This window comes from Leuciscus leuciscus (assembly GCF_965113295.1).
Source record: "Leuciscus leuciscus genome assembly, chromosome: 25".
In the NCBI taxonomy this organism is placed as follows: domain Eukaryota; kingdom Metazoa; phylum Chordata; class Actinopteri; order Cypriniformes; family Leuciscidae; genus Leuciscus; species Leuciscus leuciscus.
The window spans coordinates 21,972,674-21,996,385 of record NC_138724.1 but is presented as its reverse complement, the minus strand read 5'-3'; the positions used below and the strand labels follow the sequence as shown (position 1 = coordinate 21,996,385).

The 23,712-nt window shown below is 38.1% G+C and overlaps 1 protein-coding gene across 3 annotated transcripts in view; it reads right to left on the bottom strand.

Moving 5' to 3' along the window:
* Positions 1 to 23,290, bottom strand: part of septin15 (septin 15) — a 33,569-nt gene extending 10,279 nt beyond the window's left edge. The window contains exons 1-5 of one of the 3 annotated variants that reach the window (XM_082160197.1): positions 23,021 to 23,290; positions 18,786 to 18,885; positions 7,478 to 7,584; positions 1,619 to 1,719; positions 664 to 798 (exon numbers count right to left, since the gene is read on the bottom strand). In XM_082160197.1, the coding sequence (XP_082016323.1) occupies positions 664 to 798; positions 1,619 to 1,719; positions 7,478 to 7,584; positions 18,786 to 18,885; positions 23,021 to 23,059 (482 nt within the window). In that variant the 5' untranslated portion in view covers positions 23,060 to 23,290. Of the gene's footprint in view, positions 1 to 663; positions 799 to 1,618; positions 1,720 to 7,477; positions 7,585 to 18,785; positions 18,886 to 19,209; positions 19,431 to 23,020 lie in introns of those variants that run through there. The other 2 variants (XM_082160198.1, XM_082160199.1) reach the window with 2 other exon arrangements.
* Positions 23,291 to 23,712: the final 422 nt, after the last annotated feature.

The following is a 23,712-nucleotide window of genomic DNA, read 5'->3' as shown; positions in this document are numbered from 1 at the left end:
AATAGAAAAGTAAACAGGGCTTTGTTTTTTTCTATTCAGAGAGTGTAGATGATGAACTATACACTAAAGAATTTGAAGGATTTTCCCACATCAATGCCATTAAATCACACAACAATGGACAGATGAATTGAAAAAGATAAATAAAAACAACCAAAAATAAATTAATTAATTGTACGTTTCAAGGATCCTGCGATAAATATCCCCCAAAGCAAATAAAGCATTCTTGCATCACAAAAAATTTCATATATTAGCACAAATCTTATTTCTGTCTTAACAAACGTTCCTTTCCTTAGTAAAACTAAGCCAAATAAGCTATTCATTTTCAAAAATAAACAAGGCAACGCCTATCATACGCCAGGCCGAGTTTAGTGGGCATTATGTAATGCTTTTGGATATGGGTGTGGGAAGTATGTATCTCCATCTGTGCTCACATGTCCTCTGTCTCTCCATTTCACTCGTTAATGCATTTAAATCAGTGCGCAGTCACATGTTCTGATGCCTTCATTGTACCACAGTCGTATAGTATTCATGTACAAAATTCCAACATCATCCCACTCCTGAACAAAGTGCAAAATGTGTAAATCAGGACGTGTGTGTGTGGTGCTTCTATTTTAAGCTGGTTGATTCATGCCAGGCTTCATTTGTAGAGGGTGCAGTACCTACCCGTGACCAGAGGGGGCGATGAAGTACAAGCAGCAGTGCACCCTGTTGTCAGGCATCTGCCTCCTGTTGACACGGGATTCAGCATTCAGGAAGTCTTCAAACTTACTGTCGATGTAGTTGATGACTGGCTGCCAGCTGAAAAAAGGGGAGGAGGAGAGATGAAAGGCAAAGTCAGATGCAAAGCTTGAGAAGTCAGTGCATCATAATATGTAATAAATAGATTTAAAACCATCACATATACCATTCTGCATATAAAATGATTTTATCTTTTGACTATAAATGGAGTTTATGTCTCTGACAGGGTCTATTCCAAGAGTCTGAAAGGGATACTCCACTTTTTTTGGAAATAGGCTCATTTTACAACTCCCCCAGAGTTAAACAGTTGAGTCTTACCGTTTTCGAATCCATTCAGCCGATCTCCGGGTCTGGTGGTACCACTTTTAGCATAGCTTAGCATAGATCATTGAATCGGACAGGACCATTAGCATCTCTCTCAAAAAAATGACCTTTCAAACATTGGAAGTTACCGAGCTGGGGACTATTTTCAGGCGCTGCGTCATATCATTACGCCTGCTGGACTCATGGTATGGCAGCAAAGTTTCTTGATTATTACGCAGGAATGAGAGTATAGTTCCCAGCCATATCAGCCTAGAAAATCGCAACTTTTCATTTTCCGTCGGTCTTAGTACACGATGTAACTACAGAAGAGTCAAGTTTTAAATAGGAAAAATATCGAAACTCTTTGGTCATTTTTTTGAGAGAGATGCTAATGGTCCTGTCCGATTCAATGATCTATGCTAAGCTATGCTAAAAGTGGTACCACCAGACCCAGAGTTCGGCTGAATGGATTCGAAAACGGTAAGACTCAACTGTTTTACTCTGGGGGAGTTGTAAAATGAGCCTATTTCCCAAAAAAGTGGAGTATCCCTTGAAAGGCACTTGAAATTAAACTCACCAGTTGCTGTTGTCCACCGCATCTCCAAAGCCTGGTGTGTCGACGATGGTGAGCGTGAGCTGAACGCCCCCCTCCTTTATCAGCACTTTGGACTGTTCCACCTGAAAGAAGGACCAGAATTGTTACAACAGAATGTGTGACATAGTCTGAGAAACCAGGCTTGCCTGTTTGCTCCAGATTCACATCATTGACGAAACATAAATGCTAACTAACCCTAAACTACAAACACTCATATGATTGGAAGGTTTGGTAATACAGTTTTTGCATAAGAGTTTGTACTTTTGCATATGCATCAAACCAAAAGTGAGCCAATAACATTGATGAACAATATACCCTTATAGCTCATACAAAAGAAGCTAATGACTAATATAGGCATTAACAAGGGATAAGCCATGATAGTCAACTAGTTGTCCAACAAATGGCTACATTGACTAGTTTATGAATCTTTAAATTCAATGCTGCTACAAACATACACATTCATGTTTTAAAAAGCTAAAAATAGTCCAACTTTAAAACCGAAAGGAGTGAGTATTCAAAATCAAAGTTGGTATCTTCTGATTAGTCAACTAATAATTCAGGCAACCATGTGCATTAGTTGTGTTCTAGGGCAGGCCATGTGTGAGACACCGTGTTGAGATGAGACACTGAAATAGTCATCTCCGATGTCACTATGATTGAGCTTCATCTCCTGAAGTTATTTCAGCTGCTTTCAGTACAAACGCTTATTCTCACAGGCCTGGTTATTTTTGGCTGACCCTGTTTTTCTAAAACTGCACCCTCATTCACACATGCGCAACTTTCTCGCTAACAAAAACAACCATAACCTCTCTTAGTTCTTCAAAAAGAGGAGATAGAGGGAGGGAGAAAAAGGAGAGACTTAAGGAGAAGAAAGTGTGAGAAAGAGAAAACGAGAGAAATGGAGGAGAGAAGTGGAGTAAACCTTAATAAAGCTCTTCCATTCTCGCTCATGCTAGGATGTTTATGAGGCACGTCAGACCACTTCAGTTTGCATCAACATAGAAAAAGAAATAAATGAAAATGTAGAAACACAAAGCCACAAAAATGTCAAGACTTTCATTCGATGCAACCAGAGTGGCCCTTGTGTGGCTGCTATCACAAACACTGCAGATTGTTTTGGAATATAAATACTCTCACCGCTGTCTCCATGTCCTGCCTAAACTGACCACAGAGGACTAGACAGCCACACATCACAACATGGCCTTTGGCCAAGCTGACAAATTTATACCATGGGCATTCATGGTGGAACAGCTCAAGTGCATCACGCAAAGGCATCTTGCCACCCAGGAGAGTGCCAGAGTAGGTTAAATATCAAGAGGAAAGCATGGACATGAGAAACGTTAATATGTCACAGATTTCATCTATGAAAGCAGTGATGTAGAGAATGTGAAGTCCAAGTAAGCCTATACTGCAAGTGACATGATGAAATCTAAAATCTTTTCAATCTAAAATCTAAAATCTTTTAAACTTTAGTTGTTTTGAGGTAAAAACAGAGAGGTGGTGCTTTGGGATGAATCTTCCATTGAATTCCAGTGGCAGCAAGCAAAGCCATTTTGGTTTTAGATCATCTATCCAAACGAGAATGGATTTGTTTAGATGTTGGGTGACAGATGCCACAGTTTCATTCAAACTGCAAGATGATGTGAAGGTTGTGTTTGGTCGGTTTCTGCACAGCGCTGAGAAAAGCAAATAACCCACATGAACATACAGCACAAAGAGAACACAGGCTACTATGAGTGGAATGAAATGGACGTAGTTAATTCCCAAACTGCACACTTCATGTGTACTTGCGGTCTTGCAATAGTAACGGTGTATGTGAAGTCTATTGGCGCTTTTCCACTGCATGGTACGGCTCGGTTCGGCTCGGTACGGTTCGACTCGGCGCGGAACGGTTCGGCTCGCTTCGCTTTTCCACTGCGTGGTACGACTCGGCTCGGTACGGCACGGTTCGGTTCGCTTTAGCTCGGTTGCTTTTCCACTGCAGTTAGTACCGCTTCAAAGTGTATATAACTGATCGTTATAGTTGCCGTCTCTACTGCCATGACATCATCATATTAAATGCGAATTTTTCATTCCGTGTTTCCCCATCCACTCCTCGGCAACCAACGAGAGGAACGTCTGCACCTCGTCCACTGACCACGATTCAGCCATTTCTTTTTTTTAAAGTTTATACTATTTTTTTGAAGCAAATACTTTTAAAACAGGCGCTACAGTGTTGGCTGTTGTCTACTGGCTATTTAAATCTAGCGGGTTTAGTGTCTCGTGTTGTAAATACAATGACGCTGGTAGTGATGATTCTGTCTGACCAATCAGTGATCTGCAGTGTTTTCACGTCACATTTTAGTATCGGTACGGTACGCTTGGAACCTCAACAGAGGTGGTACCATTTAAAGCGAGCCGAAGCGAGCCGTACCGTACCATGCAGTGGAAACGCGTCATAAGTGAGCCGTACTGAACCGAGCCGTACCGTACCATGCAGTGGAAAAGCGCCATATGAGGGTTATAGGGTGTCCCATTTGTCATTTGAGGTTTCAGAAGGGTGCTCATGAGCCTTCACTAGGGATGCAATAATTATAGATTTTGTTGGTACGATTATAGTCTGAGGAATAATCATGGTTTCACGATTATCACGATCATTATGCATTCATTAATTTCACAACAATGTATAAAATCCCATGAACACTCTTTAGATTTTAAACTGTTATTTATTGCTGCTTTTTGAAACAGAAATAACAAAGTAACCAAATAGTACAGCACAAAATAATAATAAAGACAAGTTCATCTTTCACTTTGGAGTTAAATAAAGTTCAAAAAACATCCATGTCAGTATTAGGGGAATAAACTGAACTGTTATTGTCACCAACTGTCATCCATACATATTCATTTTAATAATCCTTTTAATAATTCATCTAATTTTACATGTGGGATGTAGCCTGAGAAAATCATTTCTATTATTTTGGTATGTTTGTCTGAAGTTTTTTGAAGCAGGTTTTATCAACTAACATGGTCATTCTAACGGTGTTTAAACGACAACACATTCACTTCCACATATTTGACCATAAGAATATATCATATAATTCATGATAGCCAAGTTTGTGAATATTTTGAATAAATAAGAAAATAAAGAAATAAACACGATACGTGTGGCTGCATGACGCATTGGCATTTAAATAATATGTTCTAAAATAACGGTCGCCTTAAACTCACGTTGCCGGCTCAGCTAGAATATAGACTGCCGACTTCAGGCATTTCTTTGGTGGAAATAAAGCTTCGTTGGTACAGTAGAAGCCTCTGTGTCTCTGATAAGCACGGCACTTTAAGCTGGTGCACCGCTGGTGTAACTTTGTTTTCGTTTTGTGCAAGTTGCAACAGTTCCGTTCCGTGTAACAGAAACACACGTGTTGCAGTGCCTTTACGATTACTTAGCCGTGACGTTCTAAATCGCGGTTAATAGTGAAATCAGTTAATCGCCGCATCCCTAGCCTTCACTGATGCTCCACAGACTTCTACCCAACAGTCTATGTGACATTACGTCACTGAAGTGTGGACTTGGAGAAGGACTTGAGGGATTTAGGAAGTCATTGGAGACAGGGTTTGACATAACGACTGCAGGACACACGTGAATTTGACCACCCTAATTTGAGCAAAAAAAGAAAAACGTCTGATACCAGTCAGATTTGATGTTTTTTTGTTTTTGCAGGGGTGCCCAATCCTGCTCCTGGAGGGCCAATGTCATGCAGAGTTTAGCTCTAACACGCTTGCCGTGAAGTTTCTAGCAATCCTGAAGACCTTGATTAACTGGTTCAGGTGTGTTAATTAGGATTAGAAGTAAACTCTGCCATATAGTGGCCCTCGGGAAGAAGAATTTGACATCCCTGTTTTATCGCAAAATAAACATGGCAGGCAAGTTCTTGAGATTTTGATTTTACCCATTCAAGTAGACTGGAGCTGTACTTGCATGACTGAGTAGCTTTTTTCAAGATTGCCACCAAGTCAATAGACTTGCTTTAGAAAGGATCTGTCATGTCATCCAAGCTCAACCAAGTTTCAAAACTACTTTGATCTGAATCGAAACCGTGAACTTAGTCTTGAGTGCAGCAAAGACAGAGAGATTGTTTGTTCATCATAATAAAAGAGAAACGAGAGTGGCTGCAGTTAAATACCAGAAAGGGCTGGGACACCTCAGAACACATCCCATTTCTAGGGTGGTGGGAAAGTCAATGCCGAGTGTTGGGTTTCGTGGGAAAATTCTTGACCTCCTACTGAACCCTACTGGCCTCCAGAGGAATCTAGACCCTTTCGTATTGCCCCTCCTATACTCTTTAAAAAACACTCCATTTGAGTCACTCCATCATATCGCAAGCAGTGTATCCTCCCCCATTTCTGATGTTCCAGCCTCAGCATCTGTTCTCATCCTGTTTATCAAATCCATATAAGGTCAAAACTCTGCTGTCTCTTTCCTCTGGTGAGTCTGGGAGCATTTGCTCTGGCCTGGAACTCTCAGAAGGCAGCATCTGTTTGTGATTGCTTGAGCCTGATTGGTGCCCTGCACTCCAGCTGTCTGAACACATTCAGGTGTTGGTTGACTAGGACTTAAAGAGGCAAAAAACAACATTGAGTGCATGAGTGTGATTAATGTGACAAGGCCCAAGGATCCATAGTCATGCAGGTTATCTAATGAACTGCATAAGAAGCTGAACTGGTCAGGTAGGTAGCACAGTTCCACTCGAATGGCGAACTTTGATCATTAAAAAAAGGTTTCCAATTCCTGGTCCAAGTTAAAGGGATAGTTCACTTTGAAATTAAATTTTGGTATGTTTTAGCTTACCTCAAGGGCATCCAAGATGTAGGTGTCTTTTTTTCCGCAGTAGTTTCAATTTTGATATTTTTAGGTCAAACCGTTCTTGTCTGTCAGTCATATAATGCAGGTCGATGGTCACTGTCTCAAAGAGCATGCACAGAGTCCAAATTAAAACAATTCCCCGTCGTCCAAATTAACGGGGGTATAGATATATACACTAGATGTCGCATATATACACAATGCGACATCTAGTGTATATATCTATACCCGCCCGCGCTCTCAGATCACTTGGACGTGGCTGTGTTCAAGAGGTAAAAATGATATAAATACTGTTCGTTTTCTCACACAAACCGCTCGTTTCGTGTCTTGGGCCATCAATGTGTAGTTACGATGGGGAATTGTTTAATTTGGACGACGAGGAATTGTTTTAATTTGGACTCTGTGCATGCTCTTTGAGACAGTGACCATCGACCTGCATTATATGACTGACAGACAAGAACGGTTTGACCTAAAAATATCAAAATTGAAACTACTGCGGAAAAAAAGACACCTACATCTTGGATGCCCTTGAGGTAAGCTAAAACATACCAAAATTTAATTTCAAAGTGAACAATCCCTTTAAGGACAAGAAATCAGACCCTAGAAGCCTCCTTCATGGCTTCTCTACATCACATTTGGCTGCAAGGCAGTGGAGGATAATGATGGCTGGAGATATAGGGTCGAAGGTAAGGGAAGTAAGAGAGAGCAAGACTAATACAGAGTAGGAATGTCACGGTGAGAAAACTTTCAGAGCAGAGCATACGCTTTCAGTTTATAATTGTAGCGTCCGTTGTCCAACTGAACTATATGTTATTTATTTCTATAAAAAAGCAAAACGACAATGAGGGCAGTGCCACGGTGGGCAAGAAATGTAATCGGTGTATGGACGAACACCATGTAACACCGATTACTACAGCAAGCCTAACATATAGATAATGGTAGATTAAGCAAAGACCAGAGGATCAGTATCAGAAGATAAAGGTCAACTAAAGAGGCCATACCTGAACGGTCTTCTTGATCCTCTGAGATGGGCCAGGGTAGTCTTTGGAGTACAGGTCTGTCAGAAAGAGGGAATTGATGAGCGTGGATTTGCCCAGTCCAGACTCACCTAGAAAAGAGGCAAACAAAAATTAAGTTGCCATGCTCAACTGGTGCCATGAAATGCGCTAATATAAGCAAAAAGTGAGAGAGGGATGAAATGCCACATGCAAGAGACATCCATACTTAAAAACAGGAGGTGATGATTATAAGATTCTCCACAGATCCTCACAAGCTTTCTCACATTCATCCACCCACACAGAAACACACAATTAGTTTGTTGTTTTTGAGCCAACCAATGGCACATGTGGGACCCTGGCCAGAAATTCAATAGTTTCTTCTTGAGGACAGAAATCAAAAGACAGCGGATTTCATGGGTATATTGGGAAAATGTTGTGGACAAAAAGGAAGAGTGAGAGAGAGAGAAAGCTCTTTTATTCTGAGGGAATAAAACATTGCTTGCTCCATTCTTTCTAGACAATTCCACACTTCTCTTTACAACTAATAAGCAAGAGGCGGTGTCATTTCTGAACATCTCTTGAGTTGGGGGAAGGGAACACTCGGGCTCCTCTGGCAGAGCGGACCACCAATGCATAACTGAAGTGTACACCATCTTCACCCACTCAAATACACATTCTCACTCAACATTTTTGACACAAGCTTGATCCTAGGCTTCAAGGGGGTGTTGAAATCTCCTTCTCTCAATAAACAATCTTCCCACAGACAGTCCTCAGCGCCTGAGCTTCCAATTCCTATCTTATTCATTTACCACATGGGAGAGCAAACAGGCCTGAAAATGCCAGTCTAATTGCTGATAATGTCACAAACATGGACTACACATTGCATTCACCTTCTGTAAGATGATTAATTTGACACAAAAATTTGACAATTCATACACTTTTTTTTATGCTTCTAAATAAATAACACTTTTGACAATCAGCTAATCAGGAGCTTGATTGTATGCATTAAGAAATACTATTAATCATAGTTTTGTTGTAAATTAATCGTATATTTGTTGTGTTTAAGCTTATAACGTAATGCAATTTGGAAAGTAACAAAATGCAGTTAAATTGGACCCAGATGACCCAATGCCCTCATGATATCAGTTGATATCAGTGCCTAACCTTCAACCCTGACCCCCTCATTTGGACCCTCTCCCTCTTTTTGCCAAAGCAGGAGCCGTTCCCAGTGCGTCCTATGGAGCCGAAACATCTGCACAGACACACTTAAAGATTCTCTGTGCTATGCCAGAGATAACACACAGACACCAAACCCACCCTCTGCCTGTTAAGTAAATTTACTCCTCCATGCCCCAGGCTACGTGGACTTACCTAAACAAGACAGAGTGACTGGACTGTGAGAGCATCTATGTGTATGTGTTTGTGGGGGTGGGAGGACATCAGAGACCAGTGGAAGAGAAGTAAAGGGGGAGGAAGAAAGACAGATAAAGAGAGACAGGGTGTTGTTTTATCGGTCTGCACTTACGCTGGCATTTTAATGGAAGCCATGTACCAACACAAAAGAAAGACCAATGGGAAAAAGCATCCTCTCTTCTCTTCTGCTAATATATGCAGTTAGATAAAGCCAAAAACAAAGACAAAAATATATTTTGTGACCATTTAGATCATAAAACAACTTTTCATAATAATAATAATAATGTTTTTTTTTAAACTATTATTATTTTAATTATTGTAGTTTACTTTTGATTACATAACCACATAAAATGTTTGTGAAAACATACCAAAAATGTATTACAAATTGAATTGCTCTAACCATTTCCATGCTTTAACGGGTGAGAATGAGTAGATTAGCCAGCGTCTCCAGCTCCAGCTAGCTCTAAAGCCCTGTTTCTCCCTCTCTTTCCCTTTCACCCCCTCAGGGTAAAGCCAGAACCAATTAGCCTCATCCCCTCTTTTAATTAAATATCGGTCCACATGATCTCTGAAAATGAGACACTTCAGTCACACAGCAAGGATCCAGGTCTAGTTCACAGTTGGCTGACCTTTATCAGACCCATGGATGAATGGAGTGAACTCACCTCCCCTTCTCATTTTGGTCCCTCTATCATCTGACTTTTACTACTACAGCACATGTGCCTCTCCAGCAGGGACAAACAGAGACACTGGAAAAAACCATTAAATAGAGGAAAAAGGTCTATAGTTGTGCTAATAGACTGGCCCAACCACATGCGGATAAACAGACCCTATTTCCACTGGCTTTACATTGAACTAGACCCAGACAGGCTACCAGGGGAACAGACATTTCCGAATTAAAAGCGCATGCTAGCATCACTTCCTGACCCAGTTTGACACGGTTAGCGCTTAGCTTAAAAAAGTGGGGCGAATGGTGTTCCAAAAGCATTTGAATAACCAGTGTTTTGTGCAGTATGCTAATATAGCATGTCCAGCACAATCATAATGTTTGATTTTATTACAAATTTACATATCAAAAACATCATTAAACATCTTTAAGATAGTTTAGCTTGCAGTGCTAGAGGTGTCAAATTAGCATTACATGACATAAACCTCAAACAGATTGCACCTTTTTAATGCAAAAAAATTACCTTTACATTTAAAAAGATTCACTCAAAAATAAAAAGTTGTAATTTTCTACTCACCCTCATCTCATCTCATATCAAAAATGGCTTTCATCAATTGAAATAAAATTTAATTAGATGAGAAATAACTAATATAACTAAAACTTAAAAAAATAAACATTAAATAGAAACATTTCTAAAATAAAACTAATAATAAACAAAAGCAAATAAAATTACTAAAACTAAAATTAAAGTTAAATTAAAATGATAATTAAATAAATAAGAAACATGACAAATAAACCAATTCCAATTATTAATAAATACTATAGTATACTATAAAAAATACTAATGAACAGTCAAAACTGTATTACTTTCCTCTGTGGAACATGAAATAAGGTATTTCGAGAAATGTGTTTTTTGTTCATACAATGGAAGTCAATGGGCTTCAATGTTGTTTGGTTCCCCAACGTTCATCAAAATATCTTCTTTTGTGTTCAACAGAAGAAAGAAAGTCATACAGGTTTGGAGCAATATAAGCTAATGATGACAGATTATTTATTTTTTGGTTAACCTTTAAAAAGGACTTTTAAAAAATGTGTGACAATCCATCCATCAATCAATCAATCATAAACGGCCCTATTCAGGGTCTATTTTTTAAATGTATTTTCTACTTATTACTTCTACCCTGAATGGATGGGTGGTTTGGAGGACTGGGACAAATGGAGAAACTTTCTAGGAGATTCCACACATTCTTCTTGACTTTCATCTATTTACCTCTTCCTGTCATCATGCTATGGGCCAGAAAGCACCCCAGGGCCCATTACTGGGCTCAGATATCCTGACAATCCCCCACCTCCACCCCCTTTCCACTGCCCTGCCCCCATCTAATCCCAGCTATCCCTTTTCTTCCTCACTGTTTTTCCCCTCATAAAAGGGGCTCTAGTACCACTGCCATACAGTTGCTTAACTCTTTAACAAACAGATAGCTGACAGAGAGCGAAAGAGAGGCCCACTACCTCAACAGATAAACAGAGAACAATGGGCAAACTATGATAATTTAAACTAATTACAATAAACTAGAGCTTTGGAAAACACTCCGATCAAGTATTTACGACAGTTACTGATTTTAAAGGATGTGAGAATGCAAGTTTGATAGTAAGTGTGTGTTTAACTGGTTTGCAGAGAGGGGCTCCTGTAGTGATAAGATCCATTGTTCGGCAACAAAGGTCAGAGTTCATCTCCGAACAGCCTGAGATAACAATCAGCAATGCTCTGTAAAAAACTCCCATGGACACACACACACAAAAGTCACTTCAAATAGGAGAATCAATCTGTCCTACATAGAAAATAAGATCTATGAGGTGGCACGTGTGATGTTACACACTGCACGTGCGCAATCAACATACACACTCTATATCATGTGTCAAACTCCGCTCCTGGAGGGCCAGCTCCAAAATATCTGCCTTGAAGTTTCCAGAAGACCTTGATTAGCTTCTTCAAGTGTGTTTAATTAGGGTTGGAGCTAAACTCTGCAGGACAGTGGCCCTCTAGGAACTGAGTTTGAAACCTTTTTTTAATTATATGTCAGCAAAAACACACAACGCTAGACAGGTAGTGAACACATCTAGTTAACAGTTATAACTAATATTTGGCTGAAATGTTGTAAGGATATGTAACAGAACAAAGCTTTTAAACAGCATAAAAATAATATCAAAAAGATATAGTGATGTACGGACATTGAGTAATCACTGTCCCAATGTGTAGTGAACCAGGGTCCTTACCAGTGGATTCGTATATAATTATTTACAAACCTGGGAATCAACTCATTAGTAGAAACTCCAAGACCTGAAATGGGACCAGGGTTGAGAACCACTGGTCTACATCTGGATAAATTTGAAAATGCATCCTTTACTCTATATTTTAGTTTTCCGTCTACACGGAGAAGGCATTCTTTTTACAGCGAAAATTGAGCTTTGAAGATGCTCTCCCAAGTGGATGAATTTTAAAACGCCATATTTGCATTGTAGTGTGGATTGTGAAAAAATAAGTCTTTGAAAATGAGGCATATTTAGTCATGTGACGTATATTGTGCCCATAGATATGTTTATATTGGCATGTGCCTGTGTTACATTCCAGCAAAGATGACAGAAAATGTACTCGCAATTGCTCTCCTGTGGCAAAACATGAGGCACATTGAGTTTTAGACCATACGTGAAATAGTGATTGAGTGCGACCTGGACACACCAGTAAATTGTGGTATATTCTGCTAATAATATCATCATCATTCTAGTAGAATAGTGTGAAAATGTTATTATGTCTGGTCTCTTGGTATCATCTCAGTTATGTTTTATGCACAGACAGTACGTTTTTCTGAAGTTTCAGTGTAGACAAGAAAGCTTTGGAAAAAGCTTAAACGCTATTGTGGATGAAAAGTGTTTTGAAACGAAAACAACAACATCAAATATATCCAGATTAATGAAGATGTAGCCTCATATGGCGGAAGCGAGTTAGACGTTCCCCAACGGCAATGTGAGATCCTCACATTCACAGCTGGGGTTGCTTGCATTGCATCTTCTGTCTTAAGCTATGGACTATGTTTCTGAAATGTGCAGAAACTGTTCTGAACCTGTAATATATTGCACACACAGCCTTAATAAAAGAGTAAGAACTCCGTCAACTGTTAGAATATAAATTCTCCAAATGACTTGTTCTCATTCATATTGGTCTTCACACAAATAAAAACGTTGAGTAAGATACACGTCACTTTCCACATGATATTAAAAGGCTTGAGTCACAACTAAGCCTGTTTGATTCAACAACATTGTTTTGCAATGATTCAGAATGATTCATAAACATACTGAAGAGAACAGTAACTAAAGGGACCACTGAACAGACTGGGATACAGATTTGGCAGATTTTACAAATGAAAACTAAAAATCTCAAGTAAATTAAAGTGCTGCAAAACTTTAATTATTTTTTTTATATTTTGGCTAAGAAATGAACATGAAACTATTGCAGTATTATATGTCGTAAATTGTGAGTAAATATGGTTAAATTCAGTCAAATTAATTAATAATACTTTTATTCAGCAAGGGCACATTAAATGTATTAAAAGTGACATTAATAATATTACAAAAAATGTGGAATTCAAATAAATCCTGTCAAAGGAAATAGATATATTTAATACTCATAATAATTAACAAAGAGGACTGCACTGGAAATAGAACAGCAAAATCTTAACAACTTATATCTTTTATACTGCCAAGCCCAAATCCCTGACTGTTTGTTACTAAAACCCCATCTAAACAAAAATCTGTCCAACACAGTGAAACTCATCAATGGCTTCTGTAGTGAGAGAAGATCGGCATAATGGTGTTACACTCCTTCATACACTCATAGCTTTTGAGGGTTAAGAACAAGTCTGATGAAAAAAGAACAAACTAAAAATATTCCCATATTTCACTTGAATGAAACTTTAAAAGAAAGTTTGTTTGAAAACCCAAAGATATGCCAGTGTTTGTTTGTGCATTTGCAGAAGCATTTGCATGTGTTGGCTAAGACTGTCTGACAGGCTTAGCTCCATGACCAGGTTGTTAGATGACCTGTTGGCGGAGAGTGGAAGCTTTGGCTTCATAATCCAGGGATTAAATATCCTCCATGTGTGTGTCCGTATTTCAGCCAGGGATCTTTTAAACGGACCTACAGCGTAGTAATGTACGAGAAAAGCAGCAGCTCCTAGCGGTAGCTATGCTAACGCGGCCACATTAGACAAATTGCTGCCGTGTTGTTGAAAATATCTGTGGATGACATGGAATTCAACATGTCATGTCTGGAGACTTCAGCTACCGATTGGAAAAATCATCACTTTAAAACATCTCAAGTTTCGTCCAAACACAGCTGTCGGAGTTGTTGTTGCAAAGGAATGCAAATGCGCAATTAACGAAAACATGTGCGAAACTGTTACTATTTTTTTCTATTTGTTGCTTGTACAGGTGTGAATTCTCCAACACAGCTTGAAAATTGGCTATTAAAAGAGACTTTGTACAAAGAAAACCATATTTTAAACAAGACTAGAAACTGCAAGGCCTGCTTTACCACCTCCAACACGCCTTAGATAACTCAATCTGAAAAACGAACCTCGACAACTCTTCACATTTTCCAACGCTTTCTCCCTGAAGAAACATTTTGCCAGCTGGTGTGAGAGGGAAAGCTCAAGAAAGGAAATGCTTGTGGAAAAAAACACAAGGGAGAGAGCGAGAGAAAAGACAGGAAACAGATTTTTTCCTCCCTGAAATTTTGGAGGGAAAACTGGAGTCCACAGCCAAAGCCCTGTAGTCTCTGTCAGGATGAGTGACAAGAGAACAAGACGACAGTTTTGTTCTTCAAAAGGCCATTGGACGTCCCAAAGGACAGTTTTAAGAAAACCCAGCAAGCCCCTATTACATGTCTTAGACACTGAACAGCAAATTTCAGCCCAGTCTGAGGAAGATGTATGTTATGGAGAGAATTTGTGGAGGTGGAATCTTGCTTCTGAGGTAAAATGTGGCAGGAGTGCAGTTTAATATTAGTGAATGCACAACACTGTTAAAAGAAAGACAAATATTAATACTCACTAGATTTGCAGTGCTACTATTTAGAGTAAAATACACTACCATTCAAATGTTTTGAGTCAGTAACCTTTTTATTTTTAAAGAAATTAGGTAATACTTTTATTCAGCAAGGATGAATCATATTAATCAAGTGACAGTAAAGACATTTACATGTTTCAAAAGATTTACATTTTAAGTAACTGCTGTTTCTTTCCATAAATGCTGAACTTTCTATTTATCAAAGAATCCTGAAAAACTAAATATATTACATTTTACATAGAAATATTGCACAACTGTTTTTAAACATTGATAATAATAATAAATGTTTCTTGAGCAGCAAATCAGCATATTAGAATGATTTCTGAAAAATCATGTGATCATACTGAAAATTCAGCTTTGCCATTACAGGAATAAATTAAATTTTTAAATATATTAAAATAGAAAAAAGTTATTTTAAAGTGTAATATTTCACAACATTACTTTTTTTTTATATAGTATTTTTGATCAAATAAATGCAGCCTTGGTTAGATTAATCTTAAAAACTTAAAAAAATCTTACCGACCACAAACTTTTCAATGGTACTGTATACAGTATGTGAAATATATGACCAATCAGTATCAGTGCTGCAAATATGTAAAAGATAAGACTAAATCCTATTCAGTGTGCAAATATATGTAAAAAAACCAACTGCAATTCCATATGCAAATATTGTTGGTCACAGAATTCTGAATATTCTATACATTTTCAAACCGTATTTCTTAAAGCAAAAACACAATGCAAAGCCCAATGGACCCTGAAATTGTCTACAAAAGAGTTTGAATAAAAGTTTAATACTATAGATGAGGTCACATTTACCGCGCTGCTCGGCAAGATTTCATGGACAATTTCGTTTCAATTGGAACCAACATGTTCGGGAGCTTTACGTAATGGCGGAAAGGTTTTTTGCAGATTTTGCTTGTGTTCAAGTTGGTTATTTGAAGTTCCCCTGTAGTCAATCATTTTAAACTTTAATCTTTGATCACCAAAATGACATATTTAAAGGGATAGTTCACTTTGAAATTAATTTTTGGTATGTTTTAGCTTACCTCAAGGGCATCCAAGATGTAGGTGTCTTTTTTTCCGCAGTAGTTTCAATTTTGATATTTTTAGGTCAAACCGTTCTTGTCTGTCAGTCATATAATGCAGGTCGATGGTCACTGTCTCAAAGAGCATGCACAGAGCAATTCCCCGTCGTCCAAATTAAACAATTCCCCATCGTAAGTACACATTGATGGCCTAAGACACGAAACGAGCGGTTTGTGTGAGAAAACGAACAGTATTTATATCGTTTTTACCACTTATACGCAGCTATGTCCAAGTGATCTGATCTGATGTGTACGCAGACTGGTGCATAGATATATACACTAGATGTCGCCTTAAAGACATTCGTTCCAATGAACTGCCGTAGCCAAGGCGACATCTAGTGTGTATATATCTATGCACCAGTCTGCGCACACGTCAGATCAGATCACTCGGACATGGCTGTGTATAAGTGGTAAAAACGATATAAATACTGTTCGTTTTCTCACACAAACCGCTCGTTTCGTGTCTTAGGCCATCAATGTGTACTTACGATGGGGAATTGTTTAATTTGGACGACGGGGAATTGTTTTAATTTGGACTCTGTGCATGCTCTTTGAGACAGTGACCATAGACCTGCATTATATGACTGACAGACAAGAACGGTTTGACCTAAAAATATCAAAATTGAAACTACTGCGGAAAAAAAGACACCTACATCTTGGATGCACTTGAGGTAAGCTAAAACATACCAAAATTTAATTTCAAAGTGAACTATCCCTTTAAACGTTTTTTTCCTTGGAAAAAATGTCTTCATGCCTAAAAATAGCTTGAATGTAACTCTATACCCTTGCCTCATTTAGTATATGCGGTTCTATGAATATGCAAATTAGCCCTGCCTCCACTCACTCGCACCAGCTCAGAGATCCACTCGTTGATGATCACATGTTTGTGACGTCAGAAACACCAGCAATTTCAAACCGCGTTTTTGAGACTCTCTTTGGTTCACTGCAGTTTTAAGGAGAAAATATTCAACAATGGTGTTGACTTATGAATTTGCACAAGGTTTGTCTTAAAGAATATTAATACCACATAGACATATTAACAACATTAAATCCTTGATTTACACCACAGGGGGACTTTAAACTTAGCCTGGTCCTACCAGACTCTCGTACATGTCATTTGTACAGAGAGTCTGGCCACTCTCTATTATTGACAAGCGTTAACTTTCTTGAAGGCAGGAACTCTGTTGAAGTTTAAAACTATTGGATCTGCCCAGAGCCACTCTGGATCTGCCATAACCAATCGCTTACTTTTGGTCGTGACGTAACCCTACAACTCAAACTAGCGCACGACCTCAACGTCATTGTTCTCAGCCACTCCCTCTGTTCGGACCGGTAAGAATTTGGAAGAAGTAAACCCACGAATATACTGCAAACCCAGACGGAGTCCTGAAGGAAAATGAAAATTGAGTGGAAGTACGTAGGAGGGCGGAGCCAGGCTACTTTAAACTTGCCGTGCTAACCAACAGAAAGCTACTTGGTTTGAAAGTGACTGTAATTCATAGTTTTGGCCAACCAATAAGCGGGGAACATTTAGGTAGCCCCGCCCACACTGAAATATTATTGGACTCCTCATACATATTAAAAAAGAACAAATTATATGACAAACATCACAAAGACAATTGTAAAAATCTAAAGAAAAACTATTAAAATATATGATTTCACAAGTAAACAGACAAATTGCTTGCTGCTGGAAATTCATCAGCGTAAGGAATCTTTTGTCTTACAAATATACGCAAAATATATTTAAAAATAAATATTCTTAATAGAGGCCACAGACGATAATGAAGGCAACACACCTAGTTCTCTACAAAGACTAGTGCGGCTTGTCTCCTGATACCAGTACAAGCATCTCAATTGGCCGGCGGTTTACCAAACAGGAAACCCCAAACTAGCCTTTAAACAGAGGTAGGGAATGAGTGAGAGACAAAGACACAGAATGAGTAACAACTTGGAATAGAGGAAGAGAGAACTGAAGAGATTATTTTGCACCAGAACTGGGAAGCAAGCACTAACAGACACACACACACCCGGTTACTATGGTGAGGCGCTCCACCACAGTTATGTCACCGAGATCCATATTTCCAATATAGCTTTAGTCACAGCATTCAAACCACAGAGAGAGCTTGTGATAATGACAATAGTATTGATCATCCAAACACTCGTCATCTATCTACTCTTTATGTGGGAATAAAGTCATTCGTTCATCAGCAAATAAATCTCTTTCATCCAAAGACACAGATTATTCGCTTAAAGTAAAAAACAAAAAGCTTATTTTATGTGTCATTCTACAAAAAAAGTTCCATTTATGGTTCTCATGTATGCAATACATCATCATCATTTCAAGACATGAATGTGAAAGAACTTAAACATGAACTTAAACCTCATCTTTTTTGTTTTCATCTTTTGATGTCAGTAATATTTTCAAATGACAACCCTGTTACCATGATTATATAGAAAATAATAGATAACTTCTATAAAACTTCAGCTGTCATTTTCTCAGTAATATACGTTATACTAATTTTACAACCTTAAACACAAGACTTGCAATGTCAAATTTAACTAAGTCCGTCAACCCTGTTAGTGTTTCCTGAACAACCATTTCCTGAACATTTCCTAAATGTTTCCTGAAGGCATAATTACAGTAAACAATATTAATATAGCCGGAAATGGCGCAATGTTATGGAGTCCCGCACATGACATGGACAAAAAATATATATATCGTGGGCATATTCGTTCACTCGTTTTAGTTAAATCGTGGCCATGTCCAGATTCATTCCCTTGCATTGATTTAACTGAAGCAAGGGAATTAGTAAGTATTAGTAAGTCGTGGGAACGAATTGTTAATTTGTGGACATATTTTTGGCTCCATACGATGCAATTGATTTACACACTTTTTATCTAATATATGTCTAAAATCTTACAAAAATATACTCAGCCAAAAAAATCACTTTATCAAACTGGAACAGGCACCCATTTCACAGAATGCAATCTCAGAGGTGAGCAAAAGAATTTTGCGACTTACCGACAACCATGAGTGTGAACTCAAATCCCCTCTTCACGGACTTCCTGTACACCTGGTTGGGGAGGTTGGCGAAGCCGACATAACCCTCCAGATTCCTCTGCTGGAAGAAAACACAGCTTTACTCCACATTCCACTGATTAAAGAGCAGAACGGCTCCTCCATTACTGTTATCCCTCTCAAAACAGAGCTCAAGAAGACTTCAGAGGAAAGATATTAAAGGCTATGCTAATATTAACATTAGTTACAGTGGATAATGCCTTAGCACAGTCAAACTCTTAAACTAACATGCAGGGATACCACAACAAAGGAGAACATGGAGTTTTGCTAATTTGAGGATGAGTAAACATATCTGCGTTAAGCTTGCCTAAACACAACTTTTGGAAACCAAGAGGCTGGGGAAAGGGGAGGACACATGGGATCTCGTGACAAACGTCTGTTTCACATGCTCATTTACGCTTCGTATCAAATCCATCATGAACTCAATGTCGTCATGGAGGCAGTGAATTTCGCTCCAGATCACAGCCAGCGCCTTGTCCAGGTGCAAGTTCTCCTTCACAAGCTTCTCCATCGCTTTCTCTCCGTCGCTTTCCTGCTCTTGTAATCTCATGCTCTCGGAAGCACAGCGCTGAAGCACACGCTAGGCGAGGCAAACACAATTGATCGCTCTGCTTTGGCTCGGCTGAGCTTCTCATGCATGGTAGGCCAATGGAAAACTAACTAGTATCATTTAGAGAGAGGCAGATAGTTTGAACGGGGAGGGCGTCGATCACCAGGGAGAGTTAACTCTTTTTGGCCTGAATGAATGACCATGGCCACAAATTTATTTATCAGAACTAAGTCAATAGACTCTTTGGGAAACAGTGCATGACATGGTTCATGTAAAAATGAAAATGTAACTTTTTTCATCATTCTTGAAAGAAACAACATCATTAAGGATGCTTGTTACGTCAGTACCATATTGGTCATTGGTCGGTACGGTTGTTATTTCCCCCTTTTTTTACATTTAGATTAACTGTGTAATCACTTGATGCTCAATCATTAAAAACGCTAATAAATTTAACACTGTTAAATACAATATTCAGCAAAATATACATTTTTCAGTTTGTATATTATGATGTTGCAACGACAAAATTCACTTGTAGCATTTAAAAGGATTGATTTTAGATTTTCATTTAAACTAAATATATTATATGATTATATAAAAGAGCAGGTTGGCCAATGGCCGATATAAGGCTGATAAATATGACACTATTTAATATTACACTATTTAATTGCAATAACATGCATTACAAAAAATAATTTACATATTTACTCATTTAGAAATAATTAATTGTAAAATGAATTAATATAAAAGTAAATCTATAAAATAAACAGATTTATGTTTGTTTTAGCAAAATCTTGTATCTCTAACCCTATTATAGTATTTTTCATAAATAAAGAAATAGTTTAAAAACATTAATAAAAAGGAAGTAAACACTGTAACCAATAGTGCACTCAGTAAACTGGTAAAATTGTGCGCACTGGGTATCATATTTTCTCACATAAAGATAAGGTAACAGTTATTTTATACAGTACACAGTGAATATGACATGGATATAGCACAGCATAGTTTGAAATCAAGGGCTGCGTTGGAAATCGCATACGCTCGAGTAGGTACAAAATAAGTATTTTGAATAAGCATTTACTTCGCAACCGCTAAAAAAGTATGTTCTATAGTATGAATGTGTGTAGTTTGAATGTAATCTGGACGTATTACATTCGCCATGCTGTCATTATCATGCATCGCTTCACTGCCATTCATAAATCCTCTCCCGTGGCCTCATGGGATAGTAAAGTGTCCTTCGTATGTACACTTCAGAATCTCGCCTGAAGTAGTAGGTCATCCGAGTACTTTTTGCCTACTGTTTTATGAGTACTGTGCATTCGGACACACTTCTTTTTGTCACATACTGTTTTTCACCTACTATATAGTAGGAAAGTATGAGATTTCAGATGCAGCCTTAGATTTGAAAGATTACGCTCACATCGGCGTTCAGGTGATAGCGTTCTTAGTGTTGTCAAAATAAGAGTCCTGTCAATGTCACAATAAAAGCTGCTTCTGATACTTTATAGTAGCAATTTAGAGGTTATCAGCCGTAACATAATTATCAGAAAATAATCAAATATGCATAAGTAAATAATCATCAGCCGTGATTTTAATATCAGTGAAAAATCATACAGCTTTGGAACGACATGCATAGATAAATGATGACAGAATTGTTTTGTGTGAACTATCCCTTTAAAAGAACAATGTATCAAAATGGATTTGATATGACACCTCAAACAGTTTATGGACACTCGCATCCCAAAACGCGACAGCATCTTCTTCAAATCTATATAATTCATACACCAGTCTATAAATAGCCATGCGCTGTGAACAGCTCAGGGCATTTTCCATGCTTTCGCTCTTGAAGCGCTCTTACGTAACTGTAAGATTGATGTCATGCCCCAACATGGCAAACAATACAACATCTGACCAGAAGAGAGAATCTAATCATTGATTATTGAACCCCTATCCATGTTGGTATCCACATTAGATTGAAGGATGCATATCATTATAGAACCTCTATCCATGTTAGTATCCACATTAGATTGAAGGATGCATATCATTATAGAACCTCTATCCATGTTAGTATCCACATTAGATTGAAGGATGCATGCTACGTAGGTGGGAAAAAAGTGTGGGTGTTCACAAGCTTAATATTCAGAATAGGTTCATTTGTGCAGTTCATTCATCCTTTGAAGGATGTATAACATGATATGAGGACCCTAAATATAGTGGGCCCAAAAAGCACTTGGAGTATTAAAATGTATAAACGTCAAAGCACTAGATAACAAAATACCAAACATATCACCTGGCATCTCCAAACTAGGCCTTTTCTCGTAACTAACTTCACTTTCCTGAGCACTTATTTTTACACAAATGGCCCCATGTTGATTTTAAGTCGATTTATGAAGTCAGTTTTCTTCAAGTTCACACAGAAAGGATCATGATATATGCTCAGTGACAGTTTTTGGCTGCTCTAGTCTTCTCTCTCTCTAACCCTATTGAAATGCATCTCCACTCACTGCTCTCCACAAGGGAGCTGGGCATCACACTTAGAGCCTGTCATTCTCATTTGCTTCTCCAAACAGCTATTAACACACATCAGCCCAACTATTTACTCAACAAAAAAACCCCACATTTGTATGCATTTGGAATCACAATCGTATGTCTTGAGGTCAATGAACATATGTATGGTCTGACACAACAGCAATTTAGGTTCACTTTTAAAATTGGTGATTCACAACTTCACAAATGCCTACAGCATGGTATGGCAATATGGAAATTGTTTTTGACCTGATCATGTTATGAGATATTGTACCATGTTCTGAAAATGTAGATTTTGATTAGTTTGTTTCTTAGCATGGTTTGGATGAAAGTACAATGTTTCACTGCATGAGCTAAAGCGCATGTGGCATAATTTACTTTAACAATAATACACATGAACCAGTGAGCTTTTGATCAAGGAAACCCAGATTATGGTAAGCTATTTTAACGTTTAATTCTATAAAACAAATAGCATCTATTTTTTTTGTTTTTTTTTACACTAATAGTACTTATTTTTAATTAACTAAAAGTAATCTAATAGTGACTACAATTGTTTTCATAGATATAATATTATCATTCCTTTACCTTATTAAATATTTGCCATTGAATTCTATGGGGATCTGTGGTAGACATCAACAATTCGCTGCCAACTAGTACGTATTCCAACTGTTGTTGTGGAATCAACAATCACATTTTTACTAGTACTACTAATTGTTGATACATTAACAAAAAATCACCACGGATTTGTTACCGGTAACAAAGAAATTATTTGTCACTATTTGTATAGTGATAAACAGTAAATTAATAAAATGTTATGTAATGATAGAGTAGCCTACTAGTTACTAATTGAATAACATTGGCAAATGTATGAGTGACCATTGAATAGTTATTGGTGAAATTAACTGCATCAAAAATAGATGCTAGTTAGTTTTAAGTAGCCTAATAAATGTGAATCGGGCTTGCCATAACAGACAGATGATTAAGGGACAGTCACACTAGGAATCAATTGGCCCACCACCATGCAATTCCATGAATCAATGAAACAGATGTGGTTTAAATGCATTTTCTGGACAGATTTAGATAAATGTATGAATATTGTACTCACTGCAACGCTGGAAACAGCTGAGTCGGGTCTCTCGATCATCGTCCTGTGACAACACCCACTCTGAATCCCAATAGATCAGGCATAAAAAGATGAGTCGACTCAGAAACGGTCGAGTGCAGAAGCGATGATGAACCCTTACGGCTGCTTCTGAATTGGATTAAATAAATGGATTTTTATTGGAGGTAAACGTGCACAGGACAATAAACAAGCATGCGAGCATCGGCCGGGGAAAAATGTTACAATGCTGCGAGCATGAAAGGCGATTGTCCTCCTCCTAGAGAATTCAACCCCTATTGGTCAGCGACTGGCCGCTTGTAGTGATGTCATAGAATTCCGCCCACTCTCGCATTTCATTGGCTCACTGGATTGTACAATGAATTGTGGTATTTGTAGTGGCAGGCACGTGGACGCAGGAAAAAGATGCGACAGATGTAGTATGCGCAATACTTCAAAACAAATGAAAAGATTTTGAATAGAAATTATGTCACCATCCAGATCTCATACAGGGAAATACTTTTAATTTTCTACAGACACGGGAGAGCGTATTATGAGGCGTTTATGATCTGTAATGATGTAGGCTACATGTGCCCTCTAGTGAAATATTTTAATAGCCTAGTAGTTGTGATGTATCCCAATTAATATTGATTATAGGATATTATATTGCCTTTAGAAAATGAATGTTGAAAGTTTGA